General features: G+C 55.1%; 6 protein-coding genes across 6 annotated transcripts; 4 read left to right on the plus strand and 2 right to left on the minus strand.

The window, feature by feature from the left end:
- Nucleotides 1-767: 767 nt before the first annotated feature.
- Nucleotides 768-2,531, plus strand: J7T55_010807 (eukaryotic and archaeal DNA primase small subunit; the record flags this gene model as incomplete). The annotated part of the gene is made up of 4 exons (XM_053130914.1): nucleotides 768-1,081; nucleotides 1,137-1,337; nucleotides 1,393-1,839; nucleotides 1,898-2,531. The coding sequence occupies 4 exons, from the start codon at nucleotides 768-770 to the stop codon at nucleotides 2,529-2,531; spliced, it is 1,596 nt and encodes a 531-aa protein (XP_052991088.1).
- A 778-nt stretch (nucleotides 2,532-3,309) lies between these two features.
- J7T55_010808 (bnr asp-box repeat domain protein) lies at nucleotides 3,310-4,530 on the plus strand (the record flags this gene model as incomplete). The annotated part of the gene is made up of 2 exons (XM_053130915.1): nucleotides 3,310-3,860; nucleotides 3,924-4,530. 2 exons carry the CDS (start codon nucleotides 3,310-3,312, stop codon nucleotides 4,528-4,530), a joined length of 1,158 nt encoding a protein of 385 aa, XP_052991089.1.
- Nucleotides 4,531-4,756: 226 nt separating this feature from the next.
- J7T55_010809 (uncharacterized protein) lies at nucleotides 4,757-6,055 on the minus strand (the record flags this gene model as incomplete). The annotated part of the gene is made up of 1 exon (XM_053130916.1): nucleotides 4,757-6,055. The coding sequence occupies one exon, from the start codon at nucleotides 6,053-6,055 to the stop codon at nucleotides 4,757-4,759; it is 1,299 nt and encodes a 432-aa protein (XP_052991090.1).
- A 966-nt stretch (nucleotides 6,056-7,021) lies between these two features.
- On the minus strand, nucleotides 7,022-8,017 carry J7T55_010810 (short chain dehydrogenase reductase family protein; the record flags this gene model as incomplete). Its single annotated transcript, XM_053130917.1, has 1 exon — nucleotides 7,022-8,017. One exon carries the CDS (start codon nucleotides 8,015-8,017, stop codon nucleotides 7,022-7,024), a length of 996 nt encoding a protein of 331 aa, XP_052991091.1.
- Nucleotides 8,018-8,545: 528 nt separating this feature from the next.
- J7T55_010811 (dna mismatch repair protein msh-2) lies at nucleotides 8,546-11,466 on the plus strand (the record flags this gene model as incomplete). The annotated part of the gene is made up of 2 exons (XM_053130920.1): nucleotides 8,546-8,572; nucleotides 8,719-11,466. 2 exons carry the CDS (start codon nucleotides 8,546-8,548, stop codon nucleotides 11,464-11,466), a joined length of 2,775 nt encoding a protein of 924 aa, XP_052991092.1.
- A 1,773-nt stretch (nucleotides 11,467-13,239) lies between these two features.
- Nucleotides 13,240-14,523, plus strand: J7T55_010812 (endopolygalacturonase 3; the record flags this gene model as incomplete). Its single annotated transcript, XM_053130921.1, has 1 exon — nucleotides 13,240-14,523. One exon carries the CDS (start codon nucleotides 13,240-13,242, stop codon nucleotides 14,521-14,523), a length of 1,284 nt encoding a protein of 427 aa, XP_052991093.1.
- Between the last annotated feature and the right edge of the window lie 65 nt (nucleotides 14,524-14,588).

Genomic DNA, 14,588 nt, shown 5'->3' on the forward strand with positions numbered 1-14,588 from the left:
TTGGGCTTCAATCGATGTCGTCGATGAAGCAGAGTTGCTGGAATGTGATGGCTCCCGGGCAGTCACCGCTGCAGGACGAGTAACGGGTCCTCGGTCGACTCAAGCTCCGGCTCTCGATGACGTTGGGTGAAAGGATCAGGGCACTCGTAGTTGGGACGAGCTTCCCTGTCACAAAGCAGACCAGACTCCCCTCGGAATTGGAAATGGGATATCTCTCTCTCTCTCCAGCCGTGCGTCTCGAAGAAAATTCGTTTAAAGGCGAGCTGGATTTTCTTTTCTTTTCTTCTCTTCCTTCAAAACTAGCTATGGTCATTCATTCATTCTATGTGCCTATGTAGTGATCTACTGACCGTCTAAATGCAACGAGATCCCACCGCATGTGACGTCGCTGGCCCGAAGATTTGCCAGTTCGACAATGCAACGCCCAGCCCAGGCCCCGCTCCACTCGCTGATAACTGCCTAGGTGCAGTAACCAGGTACCCCGGTACCTAGCTATCGCGAACTGCACCTGGCGTACCACCCTAGACTATCCGTTATCTGGTTTTGTCATGCAGCACCGCACCGTGCTAAGGCGCGTTGTGAGAGCGCCCGGGTACCTGGGTACACCAATTAGGCACTCAACGCGTCCAGACGCGTCTCATCCCAGCGACTTTTCTTCCGGAACATTACAACCACCACCCCACACCAAGGACGATTGAAAGCCTTCAGCCAAATAATCAACCTGTTCTCTGTGTACAGCTTGAATTCTGAAGAATTTCGCCGTCGATATGCCGCATTCTGAGTCTCCAGCATCCACTCCGCCTGTGGCCACGCCTACGAGCGAGGAGATGGAACAGATGGAACAGGACTCCCCAGTCAAGAATGGAACCCAACAAGATGAAAGCAACACAGAGATTACCATGGCAGAGGTGAATGCCCTGCGCTTGGAGGAAGAGCCAAAGAAGGAGGTCAAGCTGGAAGAGCTATTCGCGGATGTCGACTCGGACGACGACGACGACGAATTCCCAAGCACAGGCAGGACGACACAAAGCCAGGCGCTGCCCACAAGCTCTCCCGTCCCAGACTCATCAGGCGTCCCTAAGTCAGTGACATCGCTTCTCATGACCTCGTAGCTAAGGCTGACACAACCCACTCAGTGATGGCGCCCCTATCAAAGCCAGTGCCAGCGACCCCGAGGTCATGCGCAGTTTCTACCAACGTCTCTTCCCCTGGCGATATCTATTCCAATGGCTGAACCACAGCCCAACGCCCACCAATGACTTTGGTCACAGAGAGTTTGCCTTCACATTACAGAATGATGCCTACTTGCGATATCAGTCCTTCCCAACGGCAGATCTGTACGCGTTCCTGTCCCAATCTGCTGGATGCATCAAGCCACTGACACGGTCACAGCATTCGCAAAGACGTCCTTCGCCTCCTTCCATCTCGTTTCGAAATCGGCCCTGTCTATACCACTAACCCACGCGACCGGAAACAACTCAAGAACCTATCCGCTTTCCGGCCACTGGCCAAAGAGCTTTGCTTCGATATTGATTTGACAGACTACGACGACATCCGGACATGCTGCGACAAGGCCAATATCTGTATCAAGTGTTGGCAGTTCATTACCATGGCTATTCAAGTGGTAGACAAAGCATTGCGCGAGGATTTCGGATTCAAGCACATCATGTGGGTCTACTCGGGTCGACGTGGTGCCCACGCCTGGGTCTGCGACAAGAAGGCGCGAACCATGGAAGACCAGAAGAGGAGGGCCGTGGCAGGATACCTGGAGGTACTCAAAGGTGGTGCACAAAGCGGTAAGAAGGTGAATGTCAGGAGACCGCTTCACCCACATTTGACGTGAGTCCTGTTACACGATTAAGACGACCATAGCCACATAAGCTGACTCTGAATGTAGACGGAGCTTGGACATCCTAGCACCACATTTCGCGGAGGATGTTCTCGAGAGGCAAGACCCTTGGGACACGGACGAGCGGGCAGAGAAGCTGCTGCAATTACTACCAGACAAGACTCTCAACGATTCCCTACGCAAGAAGTGGGCGTCTGCGCCAGGTCGCTCATCAACATCGAAGTGGGCCGACATCGATGCCATCACAAAAGCTGGCGGCGCGAGCAAGAATCTTGACACGAAAGATCTCCTAGCGGCGAAACAGGACATCGTACTGGAGTACACCTACCCCAGACTCGATATCGAGGTCAGCAAGAAACTGAACCATTTGCTCAAATCACCATTCGTTGTACACCCTGGTACTGGAAGGGTCTGTGTACCCATTGATACACGACCGGGCAAGCTGGAGGAGTTTGACCCTACGGCGGTTCCGACAGTACAAAACCTCCTGAGTGAGATTGACGCGTGGGCCGAAGGAGACGGCGCGGGAGACGACAAGAGCAGTATTCAAGACTGGGAGAAGACCAGCCTCAAGCCGTACATCGAGCAGTTCAGGACCTTTGTCAGCGTCCTGTTGAAGGATGAGAGGGGGGATGTCAAGGTGAAGAGGGAGCGGGAAGAACCCGAGTCGATGGAATTCTAATTCTAGGTCATATTGAACAGTGTCATGACGGTTGACAGGTCAGGGACACGATACTACGCGACACCCTGAACAGCCACATGGCGGGACATTGTATTGGGAAGGGGCGTATATCAGGACTGCAGGGCTGGCGTTCGGTATAATTCTGAATTGTGTGGTCATATTTTCCGTCCAGCCGTCTTAGCCCAGCGCTGGACGAGATGAATAATGTTTGCGCCGGCGTGACGGGCAGCATGTCCATTGGTGCGCATCTTCCAACCTCCACCGCCGCTAGCATCCCCAGAGTTTCCCCAGACTGTCACTGGCTGTAACCCCTGACTCCCGGCTTCGATCCATCTTGGATGCTACCTTCTCCAAGACCACCAAGCCTTCTCCAACTCGCCCGCCCGCATTTCTCCCATGAGCGAGGAACGCCTCGGTAATAGGGAAACTTGTACTATAGCGCGCGAGAGTCATTGACGAAGTATTTGCGCCGGGCCACCCAGCTCAATGCGGGCGGCACCCGCTGTGCGAGATACACCGAGGTCTGATCATGCGGGTGCCTGGCCCCAGTCAGGAACGTGGGCTCCGCCAGTACTGCATGATGCCATCATGGCCAAGGCAGGCTCGTGCTGAATGAATGCGGCGCGCCACGCCAGCTATATAAGGATGAGAGGTTCGCGCGACGAGTTGCATCTATGCTCCGGATCTGATAAGAAGGTTGCATCAACAGCTTCCCTCTCCTGACGATCCTGTCCCTGCTTATTCAGAGGTAGTAGTCCTACCCTGCATATTCGTCAAGATGGCAACCCTCAAGTCCGTCGCCTTCCTCTCATCCCTCCTCTCCATAGCCCAAGCAAGCCCCTTGCTTCACCGACGGAATGACACAGTCACAACGTTCGACAACAACGTGATCTTCGTGCCGCCCTCAGACTACACGGACCCCCGGGTCCTCTACGCGCGCACCACCGAGCTCACACTCAGCGACAACGTCCTCCTCGCGACATGGGAGAACTACTCCCCCGAGCCGCCGCTGGTCTACTTCCCCATCTACAAGTCTGTCGACCACGGTGTGACATGGGAGCCCATCTCAAACGTGACGGACCAGGTCAACGGATGGGGCTTGAGATATCAGCCCTTCCTCTATGAGCTGCCCGTCGACTTCGGCGGGTTCCCGGCCGGCACGGTGTTGGCTTCTGGGAACAGCATCCCGACCGATCTGAGCGAGACCAAGATCGATGTGTATGCGAGCACGGATGGTGGTTACACGTGGGAGTTCGTAAGCAATGTGGCTTCGGGCGGCGAGGCGCTTCCCAACAATGGGCTGACGCCCATCTGGGAGCCATTCATCTAGTAAGTTGATCCTTCACCACCAAGCTTTCGCGCTTGGATGGCACGACTAACAGTCATCATCAGCCTGCATGATGACCAACTGGTCCTGTACTACTCGGACCAGCGCGACCCAGACCACGGCCAGAAGCTCGTCCACCAGACGACAACGGACCTGCGCACCTGGGCCGACCTAGTCGACGACGTCGCGTACGACGAGTACACGGACCGGCCAGGCATGACGACCATCGCCCAGCTGCCGACGGGCGACTACATCCTGACGTACGAGTGGGGCCACAACTTCTCGGGGAGCTACTCGTTCCCGGTGACGTACCGCATCAACGCGAACCCGCTCGACTTCGACAGCAGCGAGCCGACGTCCATCAAGGCCGCCAACACGGGCACGACGCCGACCGGCTCTCCGTACGTGGTGTGGAGCAGCGTCGGCGGCGAGAACGGCACCATCATCGTTAGCTGTGGCAGCCTGAGCACTGTCTTCACGAACCAGGCCCTCGGCGCCGCGGACCAGTGGTACGAGCGCGAGACCCCCCAGCCCGATGCCTACACCCGCCACCTGCGCGTCTTTGCCGAGGACCCGGACAAGCTGCTCATCGCTGGAGGTGGCCACCTGCCGCCGTCCACTACGAACGAGGTGTCGCTGTCGGTTGTCTCTATCGAGGCCCTGCTCTCGTGAGGGTAGAGTCTGGGGTGGAAGAAAGCAGTAGCTTACATGTAAATAATAATTGTAAATACGATTCGATTGAACCAGGCTGTTCGCGTGTGCAAATTTTCTCTGGAGGGTCTGATCTGGCGTGGACAACATGAATCTTTCAAAATTGACCCGGATATGAAGCCATTTCAGCATGCCCCGTGATTTATTTGAGGCGCGGTGAGTTGTGCGCATGAGGTCAACACGCATGCTACGCCACAGCCTCGCTCGTGGCCTCCTCTTGATTCCCGTCTTGCTCATCCTGCTTCTCGCTTTGCTGAGTTTCAACCTCAGCCTCCTTTCCATCTTCCTCGCCTTCCTCTTCCTCGCCGTCGACTCCCTTCAGCTTTCCGCCCTTTCGTTTCGGGATCACCTCCTCAAAGGCCTTGCCCCAGTCACCAGTCTCGAGCCACTTGGACATGATCTCAACCACATGGTTCGTCGCCAGGACCTGCCGGCTCGCCATCTGCATATACTCGCCGATCGGCAGCTTGGCCGTGCGGATGCCCTTCTCCTCCGCGCGCTTCTGGCAGAGGAACTTCTCCCGGTTCCGGTCGACGATCCCGCCAATCACGTAGCTTGTGTATGGCTCGAGCTTGTCGAGGACGTTTGGGGAGTCGGCCGAGAGGTAGACGATGGAGTCCGTCTTGAACTCGGGGACGGGCGTGGGTTCTTTCTCCGTTGGTGCCTCGTCTTTTGCGGGGTCCTGCTCTCCTTCTCTGGGTTTGTCACCGCTCTCTCTCTCTGCCTTGTCTTGCTCCCCATCCAGTGCGGGACAAGACTTGCCGCCCTTGAGGCCGTGCATAATTTCCCACGCGGTCTTGCCCGCCTCCACAAAGTCATAGTCAACGAAGCGGGTGCCCTTATAGTTGAGATGTGTATCTTTCAACACCGTCGAGAACCTCTCCTTCAAATACCCGCCCCATGAGCTGACCAGTACGTGCGCCTGGTATTGGCCAGCCTTATTCATCGCGTAGCTCCTGGTGATCTGGGCGCCTAATGAGATGAGCTCGGGCTCGCGCATGTACTTCTCGAAGTCGCAGTCGATGATGAAGGAGACGGGCACGACGACCTTGGGCTTGGACGTCTTCTGATCGGCCGCGATGATCTGTTTCATCGCCTCGCTCTTGCTTATGCCCTGAGTCTCTGCGAGCTGGGTGGCCTTCTCGTCGCGCTCGAGTCGTCTCCTGGCTGTCTTCTCATGCCTCTTGTCCTTTCGAAGAGCCTTGCGGTCTTCCCTTCTTTGTTCCCAGATTTTTTGTCGCTTCAATTTCTTCAATTGACTTTTTGAGATTTTGGGCTGCTCTGTTGTACCGTCTCCCTCGTCGGAAGGTTTCGACTCGCCATTGTCGTCTGCCTGCTCGTCCTCGTTTTCTTCTGCATCGTCGTCGTGATCGTCTCGTGCGCGTTTCCTCGGGTTCGTTTCGGGAGACTGTGTTGAGGCGTCGTTCATCTGTGTATCCGAGGCTTCTGGGGCCCCAACAGTTGTTGATTTTTCGTTGTTCTCCATGTTTGCAGTCGGTGGTGTTTCACACGGGGTACACTGGGTGTAGTTGGTGCTTTGGGTAGAGACGGAGGGTGAAGATGGTTGTATCGCGGGGTCCACTGTAACTTTTTGGCGGCATTGAGCGGCAGAATTCCACCTGAGCAGGCGGTGGGGAGCTTGGAGCTTGGATCTGCGGAGCTGCAGTGGGCGGCAGCTTGGAGCTGGCGGGTCGCACCGAGCACTGAACCTTGCTGGGCTGGGATAGGCTGAACGGTTAGACGAGATGAGGCGTGCAAGGCAAAACAAGTTCGAGTTGCTGCTGTGTTGATCATGTTTGTGGATGCTCAACATCACCATGATGGTGGTAGATGTTGTGACAGCCCGACACATGAGCTCTAGTACAGATTGATGCAGGAAATCATACTTTTGTTACTGGAAAGATGTGGTCCGATTCGACAGCCAACGTGCTTTAGCTGTGATGGGCTCGGTGGCATTACACTGCACGCGTTCAGCATGAATTTGTACTTGGGATTTGGTCGATGTGACTCTCTGCATAAAGTTGTAATCCACTGATTATGAGGACAAGCTGTATGGAGCAAAAGGGTCCCGTAATGGTCCAGAAGTGCACCCTGAACATATCTTTTCATGTCTCACATCGACAAATTCGGCGACCAGGAACAGACCGTTGCAGCGACAGCACCTGAGCCCATTAAATTCTCAATACTGGCCGGCTGACCTTCAACCGAGTTCTAGTCTTCTAAACATATTGTCTTTTAAAGATTCATCCCTTCATAAGTGTCATTCTTCATTGACTCATGCATTGCGTTCATTAGTCGTGAAAAACACTATGTATTGTGCAGTCCTACTGGGATTATATGTTCGTAGTTGTACTCATCAACTCACACAGATGTTGATATTACAAAAGCCTACTTCCTAAGTACCCCGAATTGAGCTCGCTTAGACTGCGTGAGAATCGAGGAGAGTCTTATTTCATAAATACGGTCCAAGAACTTCCTGGGCATGGTCCCAGATCTTGGGGCCGGCCTTGTCTCGTAGCAGAGGCATTACCTTTGCATTCGGGGTACAGTCGCACTTATAATTGACGAGAAACAACCCATTCTCCTGCTTGTCCAGCGAATTCACGCCTGTCTTGCCCTTCCACGGCACGCCACGACCACCAAAAGCAGCGCTGGTGCTCTGAAACAGATGCCTCTGTGCGGACTCCTCGTCGTTGAACGAGAACATGGCAATGAGGGGCTCAAGGAAAATCCAGATGATCCAGGCCAGGATCGAGTTCGGGTCCCGGCCCCTCCTTACATTCCCCGTGTTGACCCAACCGGGCCAGGAATGGATGAACGTCACGTTGGGATTCTCGGTGGCCAGCCTTTCCAAAGCCATTGTGTTCAATACCGTGTACTGCATCTGGGCCTTTATGCCGTTGAAGTTCCCCGGTCTTTTCAGATCTATGTCGTCGATGTCAACAGATGCCCTCTCCAACCCGCCCGCCAGGACGCTGACGACCCTGGGGGCCTCCGCCTCACGAAGAAGTGGAAGAAGGTGCTGGATGAAGAGGACCCTCGAATAGTACTCAAGGCTTTGGGCGACCTCCAAACCCTCGGCAGTCTCACTCCGCGGGCCGATTGGCGCGTAGCCCGCGGTAAGAAAGAGTAGGTCGACATGTGGCTCCTTGTGCTTGATGACCTCGCATACTCTCTTTGTCTCCGCGAGGAGCGAAATCTCGCCTTCGGTCCAGATGACTTGGGCCCTGGGATTGGTGGCATGCAGCTCCTGGACGAAGGCGCTCGCGCGCTCTTCAGAGCTCTTGCGCCCGACCAGGTAGATTCTCACGCTGGATCCCGTGGCGACTAGGGCCTTGACCGTGAGTTGTCCGATGCCTGATGTTCCGCCGACGAAGACGGCGACGCGCGGGGCCGTGGCATCGTTGATCAGCCCGTTAGATGCCTTGATTTCTGTGAAGGAGACCATTGAACGAACTGAAGACGCAGGCAAGTAGACTTTGTTTTACATATACTGGTTACGATTTTTCCTATATAGACAGAAAAGGGTCAAGACAGGAGAACAAATCCAGTAGAATATCTAGTTAGCGCTCCCATGATATATCTGTTGAAAAGTGCCCGAAAGCGACGGATTCGGGCTGTTTTTACGCCGTTGTCTGGCTTGCCGTGCTTGCGTAGGATCTTCATCCTGATTCCATTGGTGCCAGTGGAGACAGAAGGATCAGTTAGCTTCATCAAGCCTCATCAAAGACAGGAAGTCTCGTCGCAGTGAATCCAATACTGTGTATAAATCTTGGTTTATCTTGAGGACGACGTCGTAGTGTCCTTGGGCGCCTCATGAGGTACCCGGGTACTACAACCCTGGAATCCGGGGGGCCCTGCATGCCCCACTGAAACTTAATGGAGTCGCGTCGCGGTACGCGTTACCCGTTGCTGCTCTTGAGCGAGCTCCCAGTGATTGCACCTTCCTCTCACCTGCAGCTCATATCCTCAATACATGTTCGCCCAAGACTTCGACAGTGCAGTGATAGAGGGCGGTTAAATCTTCGTCACTCTTCTTCCATTTCGTCCTCTAGTGGCCCGACATGTCTTCCAGACCAGAGTTAAAGGTTCCGACTCCACTTACTTACAACTTCGAAAGGCGGGTTCTAACTGCGAGCTTCTCACCAGGTCGATGACGAGCACGGATTTATCCGCTTCTTCAAGTCTCTCCCCACAGTAAGCGATGAGACCGTCCGAATATTCGATCGAGGCGACTGGTACACTGCCCACGGCGACGATGCCAACTTTATTGCCCGAACCGTCTACAAGACCACCTCCGTGGTCCGCCAGCTGGGCAAGAATGACCATACTGGCCTGCCCTCAGTGACCATGACCGTCACGGTATTTCGACAATTCCTCCGCGAAGCACTCTTCAAACTTGGCAAGCGGGTCGAGATCTGGGCAAGTGTCGGCGGTCGCATGAACTGGAAGATCGCCAAACAAGCCTCGCCAGGAAACCTCCAAGATGTGGAAGACGAGTTGGGAGGCCAGTTTGACGGTGCACCCATGATAATGGCCGTCAAATTCTCAGCAAAGGCCAGCGAGGCAAGGAGCGTCGGTGTGTGCTTCGCGGATGCCAGTGTCCGCGAGCTAGGGGTCAGCGAGTTCCTTGACAACGACTTGTACTCCAATTTCGAGGCCCTATTGATCCAACTTGGCGTCAAGGAGTGTCTCATACAGTTCGACAAGGGTGACAAGGACAAGGACCCCGAGTTGGCCAAATTAAAGCAGATCATCAACAATTGTGGCATTGCCATGTCAGAGCGGCCTGTGGCGGAATTCGCCACCAAGGACATTGAACAAGATCTCGCAAGAATACTGAAAGACGAGCGTTCCGCCTCGATGCTGCCGCAGACGGAGTTGAAGTTGGCAATGGGATCTGCCGCTGCGCTGATCAAATACCTTGCTGTCCTTCAAGACCCTTCCAACTTCGGGCAGTATCAGCTGTATCAACACGACCTCTCGCAATTCATGAAGCTGGATGCTGCTGCCTTGAAAGCTCTGAATTTGATGCCTGGAGCGCGAGATGGCTCCAAGACGATGAGTCTATACGGACTGTTGAATCACTGCAAGACGCCTGTGGGCAGCCGGCTCTTGTCTCAATGGCTCAAGCAGCCTCTCATGAACAAAGACGAGATCGAGAAGCGCCAGCAGCTAGTCGAGGCCTTCATCAACGATACTGAACTTCGGCAGATCATGCAAGAGGAACATCTAAGATCTGTCCCTGATCTTTACCGACTGGCGAAAAAGCTGCAGCGGAACAAGGCCAATCTTGAAGACGTCGTGAGAGCATACCAGGTTGTGATCCGACTGCCCGGCTTCATTGGCACTTTTGAAGCAGTCATGGATGAGACGTACCGTGATCCTTTGGACGCCGCCTACACCACCAAACTGCGCGAGCTCTCCGATAGTCTCGTCAAGCTCCAGGAGATGGTGGAGACAACGGTGGACCTTGATGCGATGGACCAACACGAATTCAAAATCAAGCCTGAATTCGATGACAACCTACGGGTCATCAGCAAGAAACTGGACCGTCTCCGAAATGACATGAATAGAGAATTCGTGGACGCGGCGAATGACCTCGGCCAAGAGCAAGACAAGAAGATCTTCCTTGAGAATCACAAAGTACATGGATGGTGCATGCGACTTACGCGAGCTGAGGCGGGGTGTATTCGCAACAAAAAGGAGTACAAGGAGTGCTCGACCCAGAAGAACGGCGTCTACTTTACCACTAATAATCTTCTCAGCATTCGCCGGGAATTTGACCAATTGTCGCAGAATTACAACCGCACACAAAGCGGTCTGGTCAATGAGGTCGTTGGCGTTGCGGCATCATACTGCCCGGTCCTTGAGAGGCTGGCAGGTGTCCTTGCTCACTTGGATGTCATCGTGTCCTTCGCACACTGCTCTGCGCATGCCCCGATTTCGTATGTTCGGCCCAAGGTACATGCGCGCGGCGAGGGTCAGACAATTCTCAAGGAGGCTCGCCATCCATGCATGGAGATGCAGGACGATGTGCAGTTCATCACCAACGATGTAGAGCTCACACGAGACAAGTCCTCTTTCCTGATCATCACAGGTCCCAACATGGGTGGCAAGTCCACATATATCCGCCAGATCGGCGTGATTGCTTTAATGGCACAGGTCGGCTGTTTCGTGCCGTGCAGCGAGGCGGAATTGACCGTGTTTGACTCTATCCTCGCACGAGTTGGCGCGAGTGACTCCCAGCTCAAGGGCGTCTCGACCTTCATGGCCGAGATGCTGGAGACTGCCAATATTCTCAAGTCCGCGACAGCCGAATCCCTCATTATCATCGACGAGCTTGGTCGCGGCACATCGACCTACGATGGCTTCGGGCTAGCCTGGGCCATATCCGAGCACATTGTCAAAGAGATTGGCTGTTTCGCCTTGTTCGCAACGCACTTCCACGAGCTCACTGCGTTGGCGGAGCAGTACCCCCAAGTCACGAACCTGCACGTCACAGCGCACATAAGCGGCACGGGCAGCGATAAGGACAGTAAGAGGGAGGTGACCCTGCTGTACAAGGTCGAGCCGGGCATCTGCGACCAGAGCTTCGGGATCCACGTCGCCGAGCTGGTGCGCTTCCCGGACAAGGTGGTTCGCATGGCGAAGCGCAAGGCGGACGAGCTTGAAGACTTTACGACCAAGCACGAGGAAGGCACAGCAGGCAACTACAGCAAGCAGGACGTAGAGGAGGGGAGTGCAATGCTCAAGGAAGTACTTGTACGGTGGAAGGATCAGGTCCAGGGCGGCGAGATGAGCAAGGATGAGATGGTGGCCAAACTGAGGGAGCTGGTCAAGGCCGATGGGCGGCTGACCAAGAACCCCTTTTTTGAAAGCGTCCAGGCTCTGTAATCTTGGTTGACAGATGCTTGAATGTTGTATTATGGTACGGTGACACAGATGGGATGACATGGTGTTTGGCTCGGGCGTTCAAAGGCTGGTCGGGATTCCTCATCTGCTGTAGATGAGCTTAGCAATTATAAATAATTTGTTGACCTCGAGCCCCCGGGCCGGCAATGCTGACTCTGCTATCGTTGTCGGCATAGTTTCACGCTTCCGTGGTCCAATTTGGATTGACACCAGGCGAGTCAGTGCAGTTGACGGGCCGAAGGGTAAGTTTGCACTCGAAACAATGTTTTGCCAACTATAGTGCGCCATCATGCAATTGCCTTTTCGATAATATTGGATTCATTTTTCATTAATATCTCAGTGAGCATTCAGTTCAAGTAACAATAGCAGAGACTCAATGCAAGGCCGGGCCCGGGTGTCATGACCTTTCAAAAACACAAGCTTCCATATTGAAGCGTCGATGGGGCGCCAGTGTCGATCCGACCATGGTAGCGAAGCGGCTGTATCCGCCTGGTGATCCTGATCGACGTGCTCTTCGGTTCAGCACTACTACTGTTACCGTGTAGACTGTGCCGCTTCCTTGCATTCGAATGGAACAACCAATTGCGCGTCCCATGGCAACTGAGCATGGATGCGAAATGACACCCCATCCACGAAGTGCAGAACCTGAGAACATGACCTCAGTCAACGAATTTGAGCCGCCTCTTCTCAGCCTAGCCCGCGTCTTGGCAACCCCTGATATCAAACCCAGTGCTGAAGAACTTCTCAGCCCCCTACCCGTCAACTCCCACCCGGTGACCAGCCATGCCTGGCGAGATGCCGACTCTACCGATTCGTTCCATGCTCCACGGCCTTCAGATCATCCACCAGTAGGAGCGACCCTTCCTACACCACCCTTCCAATGATCCAACGTCCTCCTTTCCTAAAGCCTGGGAGATGCGGCGAAGAAAGCCTGCATAGCCGCCTCGCAGCCCGATGGACGAAACGAAACGATCGGCAAGGGAACCCAAGCTTCCGCGAAGCTTTGCCCAGGCGGGATCCTCGTGGGGCCCAAAAGGCCGGGACCAACCACTCACGTCTCTGTGGGCTTCATGGATTTCATCCACCGGGCCCCAGCTGCGGAAATTGACACTTGCTTAGCCGACGCTTGACTCGAAGCTCCACTCATGCTCGAGTTACCCTCGTCGTCTTCTGACCAGGCTTGTCCCGGTCTACATATTCTGTACTGACTTAGACGGCAGTAAATGTAAATACATGGACGACAGGTCAAAGGCAAGGGCGCGGGGTCTTGACAGCAGCCGTGCTCGCCACCAGCCCTGTGTTGATGTCTTCGGAGCATCTTCCGAGACGACCTAGGGTCATGCCTCCTTCACAATTTATCTCAACCCGATCTACGGGGCACACCACCAACACAATGTCATGCCAGATGCCAAGATCGGATTGTGGACCAAGTGGTTCTTACTCCCATCTCCGACCCCTGCCTTCTGCACCATGGGGATATCAGGAGGAGGTCCAGATGCAGGTTCGGACGCCGGCGCGTCGAACAGGCTGACATATTGGACTGTCTTTACAAGTATAAGACTTGCTAGCTGTCGCTCGCCTTCTTCTCCTTCCCCACGCAGCCAAGGCAAATTCTGAGAGTATTGTGGTCATTCTTTTCCCTGTACATCTCTCCTTCAGTCACTTTCCCGGCTTGCAGAGCAAGTTCGCGTTGTATATACCCAAGTCTGGACACTGTTTGACATCTTGCGCTATACACCTCCACGTTCAGCAACCATGAAGTCCGTCCTTCTGGCAGCTGCTGCTGTCCCAGCGGTGCTTGCTTCTTGCAACAGCCACACAACCCTTTCCACCGTTCGCGCCCCGTCAGCGTCCAAGAGTGGCTTCGGTGCTCCGCCTTTCCCTTCAGGAGCCGCAGCCGCGGTCTCCGTCAGGCCAACTGGTGCCTCGGGTGCTGCTGCTGCCACGACGGCTGCCCCAACTGCGACAAATGCTGCCGTGACCGGGAACGGTGGGACAACCTGCACAGTCACTGCTGCTGCCGACGTCGCTTCGGCAGTCGCGTCGTGCTCTAACATCCTCCTGGACAACCTCTCCATGCCCGCCTCCTCAACCCTGGACCTCCAGAAGCTGCAGCCAAGCGCTGTCGTTACCTTCGGCGGCACCACGTCTTTCGGCTACACAGCAGATGAGGACTTCGACCCTATTGTTGTGTCAGGCGACTACATCACCGTGACTGGTGCCCCTGGTCACGTCATTGACGGCAACGGGCAGGCTTACTGGGACGGCCTTGGAAGCAATGGAGGCACCAGCAAGCCAGACCACTTCTTCGTGGTCAAGAAGACCAGCTACGCAACCTTCTCAGGTCTTAACATCCAGAACTGGCCCACGCACTGCTTCTACATGACGGGCAACCAGCACCTTACTGCTCAGAACATCCTCCTGAATAACACAGCCGGAGATGCCCCCAACGAGGCGTCCGGCACCAAGGCCGCAGCGCACAACTCGGACGGTTTCGACGTCGGCTCCTCCGACTACGTCACGCTGAGCAACATCCAGGTGTACAACCAGGACGACTGCGTGGCCGTGACCTCGGGCACGCAGATCACCGTGTCCAACCTGTTCTGCTCGGGCGGGCACGGGCTGTCGATCGGGTCGATCGGCGGCAAGTCCAACAACACGGTGGACGGGGTGCTGTTCGAGGACTCGGAGCTGGTCAACAGCTCCAACGGCGTGCGCATCAAGTCCAACAGCGGCACGACGGGCTCCGTGACCAACATCACCTACCGCAACATCAAGATGTCGGGCATCTCCGACTACGGCCTCGACGTCCAGCAGGACTACCTCAACGGCGGCCCGACCGGCGAGCCCACCAACGGCGTCAACATCTCCGCCATCACCTTCGAGAACGTCACCGGCACCGTCGAGTCCGACGCCTACAACTACTACATCCTCTGCGGCGATGGCTCCTGCAGCGACTTCACCTTCACGGGTGTTGACATCACTGGCGGCAAGGAGAGCTGCAACTTCCCCACGAGCACCTGCCTTGCCTCGGCATAGAGTAGATGGCTTGAGGTGTGTATGGGGGACCGATGATTTAATGTTATAGCTTTCGAGATGTATGT

The sequence above is a fragment of the Diaporthe amygdali genome (assembly GCF_026229845.1).
Source record: "Diaporthe amygdali strain CAA958 chromosome Unknown NODE_24_length_778219_cov_64_757418, whole genome shotgun sequence".
Taxonomy (NCBI): Eukaryota; Fungi; Ascomycota; class Sordariomycetes; order Diaporthales; family Diaporthaceae; genus Diaporthe; species Diaporthe amygdali.